The 13304-nt window shown below is 43.9% G+C and overlaps 1 protein-coding gene across 1 annotated transcript in view; it reads left to right on the top strand.

Moving 5' to 3' along the window:
• Positions 1 to 2426: 2426 nt before the first annotated feature.
• EPDR1 (ependymin related 1) overlaps positions 2427 to 13304 on the top strand; it is a 30550-nt gene continuing 19672 nt past the window's right edge. The window contains 3 exon segments of the mRNA XM_012461261.2: positions 2427 to 2756; positions 2758 to 2994; positions 2996 to 3280. Of these exon segments, the coding sequence (XP_012316684.2) occupies positions 2680 to 2756; positions 2758 to 2994; positions 2996 to 3280 (599 nt within the window). The 5' untranslated portion in view covers positions 2427 to 2679.

The raw sequence follows: 13304 nt of genomic DNA, 5'->3' as shown, positions 1-13304 counted from the left end.
CCACCTTAGCAGCCTAAAATCTTGGTTTTTGATGTGCTCAGAGACTGTTGCTTGAGTTGAATAAGAAGCTGTGTACTATGGAATGCAAGTATGTATGCTTTGCTCTTTTATCTTATTTGCATTAAGAAGAGGTAGTAATTCCAATTTCTGGCTCAGCTATCCACAGAAAAGGGAGGTTTTATTGTTTTAAGTGTATATCAATCTTCAGGTGGTAAGACTTCTGCTGTATGCTAATTTCTAGGGCATCAGCAATATGGAAACATGTTCTTTGAATGTTAATCTTTAAAAATACAGTTTAACTTGAATTTAACACGCACTTCAAATTTCTGCAGCCAGCTTGAACATGCTGCATCTGTTTAACTATGTAAGTGCCAAGTCACAGAGTCTCATGGGCTTCTCTGATGTTTTCTGAGGCATTCCCTTTAAGAAAAGGTAAGAGGACACTGGGCACGGTGGCTCATGCCTGTAATCCCAGCACTTTGGGAGGCCGAGGTGGGTGGATCACGAGGTCAGGAGATCGAGACCATCCTGGTCAACATGGTGAAACCCCAACTCTACTAAAAGTACAAAAATTAGCTGGGTGTGGTGGCAACACTTGTAATCCCAGCTACTGGGGAGGCTGAGGCAGGAGAATCGCTTGAACCTGGGATGTGGAGGTTGCAGTGAGCCAAGATCACACCACTGCACTCCAGCCTGGCAACAGAGTGAGACTCCATCTCAAAAAAAAAAGAAAGAAAAAGAAAAGGTAATAGGAAATGAAAAGCCCTTCTTCCAAAAGCTCTGTGCCTGCCCCATTTGGCCCATTGGTAGTGTCTCTAGTGCTTCTACAGAGAGAGGGCAGCAGGGAAGGATGCATCAGGAGAATCTGTCAACTATTCCTCCTCTTCATGCCCTCCAGGGAGGCTGTGATTCTAGAACACTCTACTTCAGCATTCAGTCCATTCTCTCTGTGCCTTAGATTTATTTAACAAGGCTCAGAAAGTTGCCTCGTTTGGTGGCTTCTCTCCAGTGACTCCTTTTGGTCTCCTCAAGTGCCTGTTCTCTGCCCATCCTTTAAATGTCTGGAGCTCTCTAGGGCTCCATCCTAATCCTTCTTCTCACGCTCAGCACTCCCCTGAACTCCAGGCTTTCTCAACCCCAGCACTTTTGACATTTGGGGCAGATAATTCTTCATTTGGATGGGGAAAGGTGGCTGTACTGTGCATTAGAGGAAGTTTAGTAGCATCCTTAGCCTCCGCCTACAAAATGCCAGCAGCAGCCTCCTCCCTATCTGCATTGTGACCATCAAAAATGTCTCCAGATATTGCCAGACGTTTCTTTGCTGGGTGGAGTGGGGGAGTGAGGAACTGCTACAGAAATCACTGTTCTGCTCTTTAGCTTCAGTTACCACCTATGTATCCATGGCTTCCTAATCCAAAAGCTCTGCCGGTTTCTGGAAGTATTTATCCAGCTGTCTTTTGAATATTTCCAGCTGAATATTCCACAGCCAGCCCAAAATCAACCAATCCTAAAATGAACTGATTGTCTCTCCTCACTCAGGACTGGACTCCCAGTGGTCCAAACCAGAAACCTCTCCCTCTGAGTTGAAATGCTCCTCTACAGCTCCCAACTGTCTTCCACCCTCTCCATGCCCACTCCCACTGCCTTAGCTGAGTGAGAATCATCTCTTTCCAGGATTATAACAGTAGCTTCTTCCTCTCCCTGCCTTCCCTTTGACCTTATCCCTTCTGTTGCCTAAGTGGGCTTTCCAAGGCTTATGCCCAATGATGCCCCTCCCTAGCTTTACATTGATTGACAGTTCCCAAGGTCCTCAGTATTAATGACAAAATCCTTAAAATGAGTTCTATGGCTTCAGAGTACTCCTCTGCCTTGTCTGTGAACCCCAGCATTATTCCCATTTTGTCTTGTCTTCATGTCCTTCATTCAGGAATGTTATCTCCCACTTTCACCTGGCTCAATCTTAATCATCCTTGAAATGCAGTTTAAATGGAAAGACGCCATACATTTTTTTAGTTGCTTTCTTTTTTCTCGATTTCATATTTTATTATTATATTTTTGGAGACAGGGTCTCACTGTGTCATCCAGGCTGAATGGAGTGTAGTGGCATAATCACAGTTCACTGCAACCCGTAACTACCAAGCCTATCCTCCCACTTCAGCCTCCTGAGTAGCTGGGAATACAGATGTGTGAGCCCCACTCATTCCATATTGTAAGTCCTAACATTACATAAATGTAAGCCCAATTAACCTTGTTCTTGAAGAAGCTAAACTCCCCAGACACCCAAACCACTCGACTGGTGGTATTGCCAGGCGATGGGAGGAGCAGTCTCACTGCAACGTGACCTTGAGGCAACGCCCATGAGTCCTAGGCCCAATGCAAGGGGCTGTCCACTAGTCTCCTAGACTCTTCACTGGGAATGGGGTGAGAGAAGCAGCCATCATGAATAGCTAGTATCATTTCTTCAGGAAAAGACCCATCTTTCTACTTTTAATTTAGTGGAAGAAGTTTGCAGTTTTGTCCAGGGGCAGTGTACGTGAGGGCACAGTAAATGCAGCAGCTCTGCTTTTCCGATCTTGACTTTGAAATTGCCCCTCAGTGTGTGATTACCTGTTGAACGCTGAACTTAGTGGAGAAACACACTTCTTAGCACAGTCTCCCCCATCCCCCTCTTAAAACAGGATGCCTCCTAGGATGCTAGTGGCACCACTGCCACTGCATTTCCTGTTGGCAGCAGTGAGCAGTGAAAACCGAAGCGGCAGCAGGCAGTGGCCCAGGCAGAAATAGCTCCCGCGCGATTCACTGGAGGCTTCCCAGGGCCCTGGTCCCGACTCCCGGGACTCGCGCGTCCTGATCTCAACAGCGGCAGAGGCCACCGCGGTGGCCGGAAGCACTTTGGTCCAGACCGCACTCCCGGCACAGTGCGGAGGGAGCTGGCGGGAGCCACTCTGCGCCCGGACGCCTCAGCGCCCCCTTGGGCTCCGGCTCGCTCTCTGGGGGGAAGGTCGACCGCGATGCCAGGACGCGCTTCCCTCCGCACCGTTCGGGGCGCCCTGGGCGCCTGGCTGCTGGGCTGCCTCTGGGCCTGGACCCTGAGCGGCCTGGGGGCGGTGGGTTCCCCGGGAGCCCCGCGCCCTTGCCAGGCGCCGCAGCAGTGGGAGGGGCGCCAGGTTGTGTACCAGCAAAGCAGCGGGCGCAACAGCCGCGCCCTGCTCTCCTACGACGGGCTCAACCAGCGCGTGCGAGTGCTGGACGAGAGGAAGGCGCTGATCCCCTGCAAGAGGTACTGAGCACCGGCCCGCAAGGGCGGGGGTGGGGGGCCGCGCGGGACCAGGAAGGGCGAAGTCGCAGGGGCCTGCGTCCTGGAACTCTCTTTCCGGCCCCTTGCGGCTCCTCCCTTCTCCCGGAGGGATTCTTCGCCAGGAGGGTCGCTTGGGGACAGCATGGTCGGGGGCTGGGAGGGGCGCTGCGCCCACCGAGGGTGGTCTGCTGGCGGGGGCTCAGTAACGCCCAGCGAGGCGGTGGCAGGGAAAGAAGGGACCCATCCGGGGCGGGATCGAGCTGCAGGGCGCCCCGTGCCCAGGTTCGCCCCTTTTCGCACGCTGCTGAGTCAGGCTCTGGGCTCATGGAGCCCCCTGCAGTCTAGGGCGTGTCTTCTGCACTATCTCATTTCTTTCTGGAGCCATCTGCGAGAGAGGCACGCAGATTATCTATTTTCTAAGAAATATTTTTTACATTTTAAAAGAATATGGCAAGACTACAAACGGTGTGGGAAATTGATAAAAGAAATTTCACCCACAAACTTATCCACGTGTTACAGCTATTAAAATTTTGGTCTACTCCCTTTAGATTTTTTCTTTATTTTAAAGTAAATTTTACATACTATGATCAAAAGCCTTATATTATCTGAATATATTTAAACTCAACATCGTCTCTTACATGTTCTTATTTGCCATTTTATTAGCTGGTCTCCTATTTTTAATGACTGCACCGTATTCCTTACAGGGGCAAAGCTGTAAGTTTCTTTTAAGCACTAGTCTGACTATTCACCTTTTCACATCTATTGTAACAAAGGACACCCTTTTTTTGAAACCTCATCTTGCTTGTGGTCCCTTTAAGACCTGATTTCTAATTTGAGATCACCACCTGTCTCCCTTCCAGAGCCCTGCCATTCCTCCTAAGCGTGTTCCTTTCACTGGCCTCTCTTTATGGTATTTGCATCATTAGGAGTTGCAAAATGAATTTCCCTGGTTTAAAGCTCCAGGGGACTGTAAGATCTATAGCAAAAAGGCACCATTAGTTTATAGAACAAAACTGAACTTGATAATATCATTTCATCTAAAAACATTTGTTAAAGTATTAGGTGACCTGAAGAAAGTATTGAAAAGGCAGACCCTTTCAAACAATATATTCAAGGGTGCAAAATAATACATTATGAAATGTAGCATGGAGCAGCACAGTCATCATGGTGGACTGGGAACTGATGCAAAGTCTTTCAAGAATGTGAATGTTTTCAGTTGAGTCTTGAAGGGCACAGCAATAATAATAACAACCATCAGTTGAATACTTATTATATATGAGGCATGACACCTAGGATTTCACCCATATTATGTGATTTAGTTTAAAGCGTGCAATAACTTGAAAGTATAGATTTTATGATCTCCATTTTACAGACAGTGACTCTGAGGACTAGGGAGATTAAGCAACTTACTTAAGATCACATAGCTGATACTTGAAGCTGGGTGGATTCTGATGCCTATGGTATACCAGATTCACATTCATTCATTTGCTTAACAAGTATTTGTTCATGTTAGGCACTGTGTAAAAATAAAGTGGGTCCTGGCTTTCAGGTAGGTCAGAGTCTGAAGTGAAGTCACATAAATAATAATTAAAAAATCCCATACAGTGGTATGAGGGGTGAGATGGGGGTGTGATGAGAAGACCTCAGTTGGGCACCTAACCCAGGATTCTTAGAGGAGCTAAAATGAGAGTGAGTTCTAAAACACCTGTACAGGCTGCCCAGGGAGACGTGGAGAGAATGCTGGTCTAGGGTGATGTAGGTGTATCTGTGCTGGGTGTGTGTGTGCCATCCTAGAGTGTATAGAGCTGAGTAAATCCCAAAATCCGCAGACCACTCACTAAGAGGGCTGAAGCACAGGATATGGCGAGGGGTCATACTGAAGGAGTTTTAAACTGTGGAATTCATGATTAGATTACACAAAGATCCCTGAATGTGTCCTTAAGGATGCATTCCCAAGATGTGGACACAAAATGGAGCAACGTGGAGCAAGAGTAGAAGCATAAACACAACCTTGGAGATTTTCGTAGTGGTCCAGGTGAGAGATGGGTAGTAGCAATGAGAATGGTGAGCACGGGGCAAGTGAATGCATCAGGGAAGTTTTGAAGAGATTCAATTGAGGAACATGTAAATGATTGGATGGGTTGTGGCAGGCATGGTGAGGGAGAGGAAAAAGTTAAAGAGGTCCCTGTTTTTGGCTCCTGAAGCTAATGGTACTGATGGCATAGGGTAGATTGGTGTTGCTGTTCCTTGCAACAGGGCTTGACTTTGTGCCCTTCTAATTAAGGGTGCATTGGTACCCTATGTAACTTTATGTGAAGACTTGTACAGTAGTGGTGCTTTGATGAATAGTCATATTGAAGGTGGACTGGGGTGGCCCAGAGCACACTGCTGAAGCAGAGGAGTGTGGCAAAGAGAAAGATAAGGGTTTATCTCTCCAAAGGTAGTATTTTTTTACAATTAAAAAAATTAGGCTTTAGAGTCAGATAAATCTGGATCTGAATCCAGACTCTGAATATGGGTCTTTGGGTAAGTTACTAAAGCTTTCTGAGTCTCAGTATCCTCGTTTACAAAATGGGAATACTTATAGTGCCTAATTTATTGGATCATTGTGGGGATTAAATGAGTTCAAGTATATAAAGCGTATAGTACAATGTCTGATAGTACACACAGGATGCTCTACTCATGGCCAAGGTTGGCCCCATCACTACTACTGTCATCATCATCCTGGTAAAGTTACCATAGCCCAGAGACCTGCTGCAAGCCCTTTGGGCTCAGAAACTTGATCAAGCAGTACATACACACAAGGCCCCTTTCTTTGGGAGCAACCTGAGAGTAAGGAAACTCAATTGCTAAACTGTTTCAATGAGTTTTATCGCTGGCATGAAGACCAGAATTCTCAAATCCACAAGACTAGGTCATACTCTCCCTGTAGTCAGAACTATGTGGGGAGCCAAATTATCATCAGGAATTTGTGAGCAAAGAGTTGGAGCAAATTCATTGAGCAAACATCTAATGACTGCCTGCCCTAGGTTGGGATGTATGCTCAATGTGGAGTTTTCCATCATGAATAAGGCAGGCCAGCCCAGGGCAAGGTTTAATGGTAATCAGTCAAAGGCAAAGTGATGCATTCATTTTCACAATAGAAATGACTTGGTGTTGGTTCTGTGCTACCCCAGCTGTGCTGCTCCTGACCCCTTCCACTCGGAATGGAGCCTTGGTGAGTACTGCTCAAGTCTGTGTGAATAACCCTTCTTCCATGACTCCATGAATGATTAATATCGCCTTTAGATGTGTGTTTTATACTTTTAGTGGAGTCACATCCAAATATTGCTGGCCTAGCAACTTTTTCTCCCTTTGTGGTGATTTCTCATTCCTATGCCCTAATCCAATAGGTGCTGGTTTCACAGTTTAACTTCTAAAAGACAATTTTATTCCCTTTCTTTCTGAGTTCTTGGCAAGGTTCCTTCTCACAGTCACATCACTGGCCCTAAGTCAGATGTGGAAAAGAATGTTTAACACATAAGCACATTTTTAAGCTCTTTAAGTGTAGATTTGTTGGAACAAACTCAGAAACTGTTTCAGGTATTAACAGTCTGGCCAAGCAACCAGATGTTATTTGAAGAAAATATGGATGAGTTGTCTCTTCATATTTATGATTAAGTTGAGAAGTAAATTTTAGAATTGGATCAACTTCTTAAGATTTTCATTTTGCATCCAGATAGTTATGGAAAATCCCATTGATAGTTACTGTGGAATGATTAGGACTTTCCAGGCTCTCTTTTCCCTGAGATGATGGAAAAGATTAAACAACTTTACAAGCTTCAGATAAGACAAGTCTGATCAGAGAATGGGAAATATTAGTAATTGATACCATTTTGTTTTCTGATTCCAACTGTCTTTTCCGACTCCTTGATTAAATTCACAAGTATTTATCTGGAAGACTGAAGGAAATCAAGATTATTTTCATATTTCAGGCAACATGTTGAACTTTATAGGGGAAGCAACGCTGATGCAGAATGAACCCTCTCAGGCCACCAGTAACTTATGGCTCTTGCTTACAAAATGGTGGCTTGGGTGTTGGAATCAATGAAGGTCTTAACGCAGAGTGAGCAGAGAGGCAGTAAAACAATATACATAGGGATGGTGTCTTGGAAGACTATTTTATTACCAATCCTACATGTTCTATTAAGGATTTTTATTTGTAAAAGATGAAAAATATTTCACAGATGGAACACCAAGTGGATTCCTATTCAAATTCTGATTAATTCATGTCTGCCTCTCAGTTTTCACAGAGCATATTATTTCTTGGAGAAGAGCATAGCATTTACCTTTTCTTTTTTTTTTTTTTTTTTTTTTAACAGAAAATCAGTCCCCCGTAGTGGAGAGAGCAAGGGCATTCATGTTAGACCATGATGGAATGCCAACCATGGCTTCTAATCCTGACTTCACTCCAATAAGGTCTTCAACAATGCAGAACCTCTGTTTTTTTCATCTTTTAATTTAATTTAAATGATGCCTACAATGTTGATACTGAATCATTTTTAGGATTTCTTTTCTTGAATGCTAGGTACAGGTAGGATTAAATGATACCCTGAAGGTACCAATTGTACTTTTATTTTATCAGGCTGATTTACCATAATGCAATGAACTTGACACAGGTTTTAAAATTTTTCTCAACCTGTCCCATTGTATAGATACATTAAGTCGAAGTTCTTTTTCTTCCTTCTCTTTTTCACCTAAGCCTGTGCTTATGAGTAGAGACCAAGAAGAGGCTACTTTGAAATGCCTCCGGTCCAAACTCAGAAGGCTCTGTACTCAACTGAGCCTCCCTTCCTACTAAGAATGGAATAGTCTTGCTTATAGGAGTGTTGGTCCGAGTAGCCACTGTGGATATCAATTCCCAGGGCTGTTATCACCTAAGGTAACTCCAGTAATCATATGTGTTTGGAAAAGAGGATGAGGATTATTTTTCAAACACATAATTTTGTTTTATTTTGAAACAATCTCACACCTACAGAAAAGTTGCAATTATAATACAAAGAGCTTTCCTCCACCTGTACTGTTCGATAGTAAGTTGCCGATCTGATATACCTATGATCCCCAGATACTTCAGTGTATTTCTTCCCAGTAAGGACATTCTCCTGCATAACCACAATACAGCCATAAAAATCAGGAAATTAACACCACTTCATTTCGATCATCTGAAATTCAGATGTCATTCCCGTTTTGCCAATTGTTCTTTGTATGTTCTTCATAGCCAAAAAAAAAAAAAAAATGATTTAAATGCAAGGATTACATTTAAGTGTGGTGCCTCTGTGGTCTCTTTCTGTCTGGAACAGTTCCTAGGTCTTCCTTGTATTTTAGTACTTTTAAAGATTGCAGGCCAGTTATTTTGCAGAATGTTCCTTGATTTGGGTTTGTCTGATGTTTCCTCATAATTAGATTCAAGTTACTTACCTTTGGCAGGAATATCAGAGATAATACTCTGTCCTAATTGCATCCTGATGCTCACTTTGATCACTTGATTGACTATTGTCTGCCAGGTTTCTTCACTGTGAAATGATACATTTTTCCTTTGTAATTAATAAGATCTGGTAGGGAAATATTTTAAAAGCCATGTACATATCCGATTCTTCATGAATCTTCTGATTTATACATTTATTTGTATCAGTATGAATTCAAGCCTTCTCATTTTTTTCTATTTGCTCTCATTGTTTGCTTTGCTGTTCATATTGTCCTAGATTTGGCCAGTGGAAGCCTCTTCAAATTGGTTTCTATGTTCTCTTGACATCTTCGAGCACTTCCTTGCTTTCTGGCCCAGCAAGATATTCCAAGATCATCTATACTTTTCCTGCCCCAGTCCTAGAATAAACCATTTTTTCAAGAAGCCCTGGTTACTTTCCCTGGAGAATAACATGTGGAAGTCAGGATCTGTGCTCTAGTCATGCTCAGTGTGCTGTCAGGTGGCACTGCTCCCAGGTCCTCTCGATGGACAAAGCAAGGGGTATTGAGTTTAAATACACCTCCCCACACTCATACATAGATACACATTTGCATCTGTATTTATATCTGAACCTCCAGTTCTAATCCATAGAGGTGTTTAAACTGATGCCTTCTATTCTAATCCAACACTACATGGTTCATTCTAGTTTTTTTTTCCCCCTTTCATTTTTGCTATTCCCTTCTCAGACAGTGAGAAAACTACCTCCTAATACTTAATTGCAGTAGATAACCAGTCATGTGTCACTATGCTGTCCCCTTTACACATGGGCTCTGAACCTCAGGCCAGCCCATGTAGAAGCCCATATTCCCTTGGTCCTACCTAATGGCTTTAGTCTAAGTTGTTCAAGAGAAAGGAGAAGGTCAAATTATGTTTTTGACATATGTTTGTATTCCTTCGGATTTCTCAGCATGTCATCATTACAAATCCTCAGAGGGTCTCTCTGTGTGGCTGGGGGAGGCAGACTAATACAAAGTGCTCAATAAATTTATTTGATGATGAGTCCTGTTTTGCATGAACTGGATTTTCATTTTAAGAAATCAGGAGCTCGTATTAGGAGAATACTTCTCCTTTAACCTTTCTCCATCCTTTTGGTCTCAGATGGCTGGAGCTAGCATTTTCTTTTATGAGCTCTAGAAGTCTTGACTGCTTGTGTGTGGCCTCTTGATCCTCAAAGAATAAACCATGCTGATTTGCAATACTTGAGTTTTGCAATATTTGAGTTTTTCTTCAAGAAACAGATTTTATTGGAAGCACACAAAGTTTGATTTAAGGAACTTAATTCAGTAGGTCTATAGACCCTGGATTTCAGAGGATTAATGCTGAGATGGGGAGGGAGAAGCAGGCACTGGGGAGAAAAAGATGCCAATGAAGATAAGCCCAGGAGAGTAAGGAGGCTGATGGAATGTAAGACTCATTGACAAATAGAAGCCAGAGGTGGTCACCATACTGCTTTGAAAACATCTCTACTTTCTCCAATAACCTTGAGCTGTTTCTTCCTGATTCTGACCTTAAGGATGGTGGTCAGGGGCAAAATGCCCAAAGATCTGAAAATATTCCACCAATTAGTGGTTTGTTTTTCCTGGAATAAATATGATAGTCTTAGATTTCACCAATTCCAGTAAAAATTTTCTATTTTCCCCCTTTACAATTCCTTTTATTTTACCCATCTTTAAAGAAAAAAATCTTCTCTTGATCTTACCAGCTGAAACTCACTCTCCTATTTAAAGCAAATCTCATGCTAACTACAAGTTTTGTACTCCTATGCTCTCTTGAACACCCTTCAATCACTTTTATCACCACTCTATTGAAAATACTCTGGGCAAAAGCAAGAAGCTCTACATTACTAATCAACTAATCCTTGATCAGTTCTCATCTTATTGTGGATTAATTCCCCAATTTGATGCACTTTCTTCACTTGGTCTTTAACACATTTGTCTTCTGGTTTTCCTTTTTCCACCTTATTTCCTCTTCTTCTTAGGCTTTGTGACTCTTCCTGCTCTTCCCTGGACTGCTAATAGTGGATTGTCCCAGGGCTCAGGCTCTCATCTCTTCATGTTCCTACCTATACTCTAATTTTGATATATACTGAATCTGACTATACCTCTACTGTTATTCTGGTTCAAACCTTTATTATGTCTTGGCTGGATGTTTATCATAGCCTCCTAACAGGTCTTTCCGCTTCTGACCTTGTCCCCTTTGGTCTGTTCTCCACATAGTAACCCCAGGGGTTCTCTTAAAAATATGTCTTATCACTCTTTGACTCAAGACTCTCTAGAGCCCCTCCAGCTCTCTCAGGGTCGATGCCCTTACTCGGAGAGGAAACATCCTTACCAGGGCCTGAAGACCCTGTGGAATCTCCTCCCCAGCCTCTTCTCTACCTTATCTCTGTCGCCAGCTTACTCCTTGCAGCCCTGACCTGTCAGCACTCTGACCCTCTGCCTGAAAATACTTTTCCCTAAGAAGCTGCGTGGCTTACTCCCAGATTAAACCATTTCTCCGCTCAACATTCTCAGTGCTACCTTACTGCTTGTATTTATATATCTAAGGCACTTATGACCATCTGGCAGAGTGTTTCATATGAAAGTTTGTTCCTTCATCTCCCCCACCTTCCCTCATGCACAGTAAGGCTCCATAAGGTCAGGGGTTTTGTGTGGTTGTTGCTGTATCTCTAAGCTCCTCAGAACACTTTACAATCTTTTCAACATACTATGTGGGACCTAACTGAATACGTGTCCTGTACAAAAGGACTGTGTTCTGATGTCAGAGAAGGTGATTCCCAAGCTCCATTTTCTAGCTAAGAGCAGGGCCTGATTTTTTTTGAATCGGTGAATGAGAGAAACGAATACCCGATAATATATATTCATTGTACAAGGGTATCTAAATAATAGAGATATATTCTTTTCTTTTTTCCTTATAATTAAATTTCTCAGACAATAAAATGATAGATTTATGTAGTGATTTCATGGTTTATTATTCATTTACATGTTATGTTATACCTTTTCTATGTTAAGAATGATTTTTGACATTGAATTACACTGCTGTGTTTTGAAAAGTTTTCCAGCAGGGTTGAAGTGGAACTTCCCTAGGAGGGCACACCACCACCTCCAGAGAGCAGATGCCCCAGACTCCCTTCACCCATGAGCCATTCCTCAACTGCTCTCTCATCAAACACTGTCTTCAGTGTCTCTCTAGTGCCTCAATTTCAACTTTGGGAAATTTCACCCCATGTGGGCATTGGAGGTGTCTTTCTGAGGCACTCACCATTTCTCAGGAGCAGTGCCTCTCTGAGTTGGGAGGTCATCTGAAGAGGAATCAGACCCTTAGCAGGGTGCCTAAGTTATTCTCAGGCTCCCCCAAAGAAAGGAGAAACTCTTGGGATGATGGCTCCCCTAAAGAAGGCAAATTCTCCGGGATGAAAAGTGTACGATGCCTTGGATGACTCCTGCCCCCTCACAGAAGGCTGCTTTTGCTGTGGCTTAAAGTTAGATCTGGTAGAGTTCCAGAATGTGAGCCCTGCCAATAGTGACAGTCAAAAGCTCACCCCAGAAGAAGTACAGAGTCACCTCCCCAGCTCTCCCAGGGAAGACCCTGCTCCAGAGCATCTCAGAAGACGCCAGGGGACATGCTGGCAGATGGGAAGCCGGTGGTGCAGGCCGAGGGCACAGCAGTTGCTCTGCCTGACACAGCATTGTCAGCAAAGGTGACATATAACTTATGAGGAGTATCTGTGGTACCATGAACCCCAAGGCTCATTGCCATGGCATCTGGGAGCAGGCATGGTGGACGCAAGCCCTTCAAGTTTGCTTGAAAATACTTGCAGGGGAGACTGGCGAGCCAGGCCATCCACATCCACCCCAAGTCTTCTAAAATATTTTCCTCAGGGCCCTTACTGAGACATCTCTTAGATCTTCCAGAATGTAAGGCTACTACCAAGATGCTGATGATCAGGATGTCCAGGCTGATAAAGACAGAAGAGGCCCATGCCACCCCAGAGCCTCTGAGCTGGCTGAAGTCAAGGACAGCAGCATCTGCTTCTCCAGGGCAACTCTTGGCGGAGGGACCCTACTTGAAATGGGAGGCAGAGGCAGAGAACATAGGGAAAGCATGAGAGGATGGAAGCTCCCATTTCAGAAGAAACAGGGCTGTGGACCAGTGGAAGATTCTACCAGCCAGCACTCCTGAGAGTGAGGATGGAGGAAGAGAATCTGCCCCAGACTTCATGTCCACTAGAAATGCCACATCAGGTGCTGTGTCTTGCTATGGATTGTGTTTCCTGTGGGTGTGGGAGTTCTTCGTCTCACAGTCTCCACCTGTCCCTTGTCACATACTCTGTCCTTCTGAACAGAGATTCTCATTCTAGCCCAGCTTTAGATATGGCCTGGCTTACCCTTGGACCCCAGAGATCTCACTCTACGGGGACCTCAACTCTCCTTAAGAAGTTAGGAAATGAAGCTTGGGAATCCCACTTCTTGGACATCAGAACACTGTTCCTTTTGCACAAGA

Source organism: Aotus nancymaae, unplaced genomic scaffold (genome assembly GCF_030222135.1).
Source record: "Aotus nancymaae isolate 86718 unplaced genomic scaffold, 86718_ANA_hifiasm-v0.15.2.pri h1tg000025l, whole genome shotgun sequence".
NCBI lineage: Eukaryota > Metazoa > Chordata > Mammalia > Primates > Aotidae > Aotus > Aotus nancymaae.
This window is presented reverse-complemented; position numbering and strand designations above follow the sequence as displayed.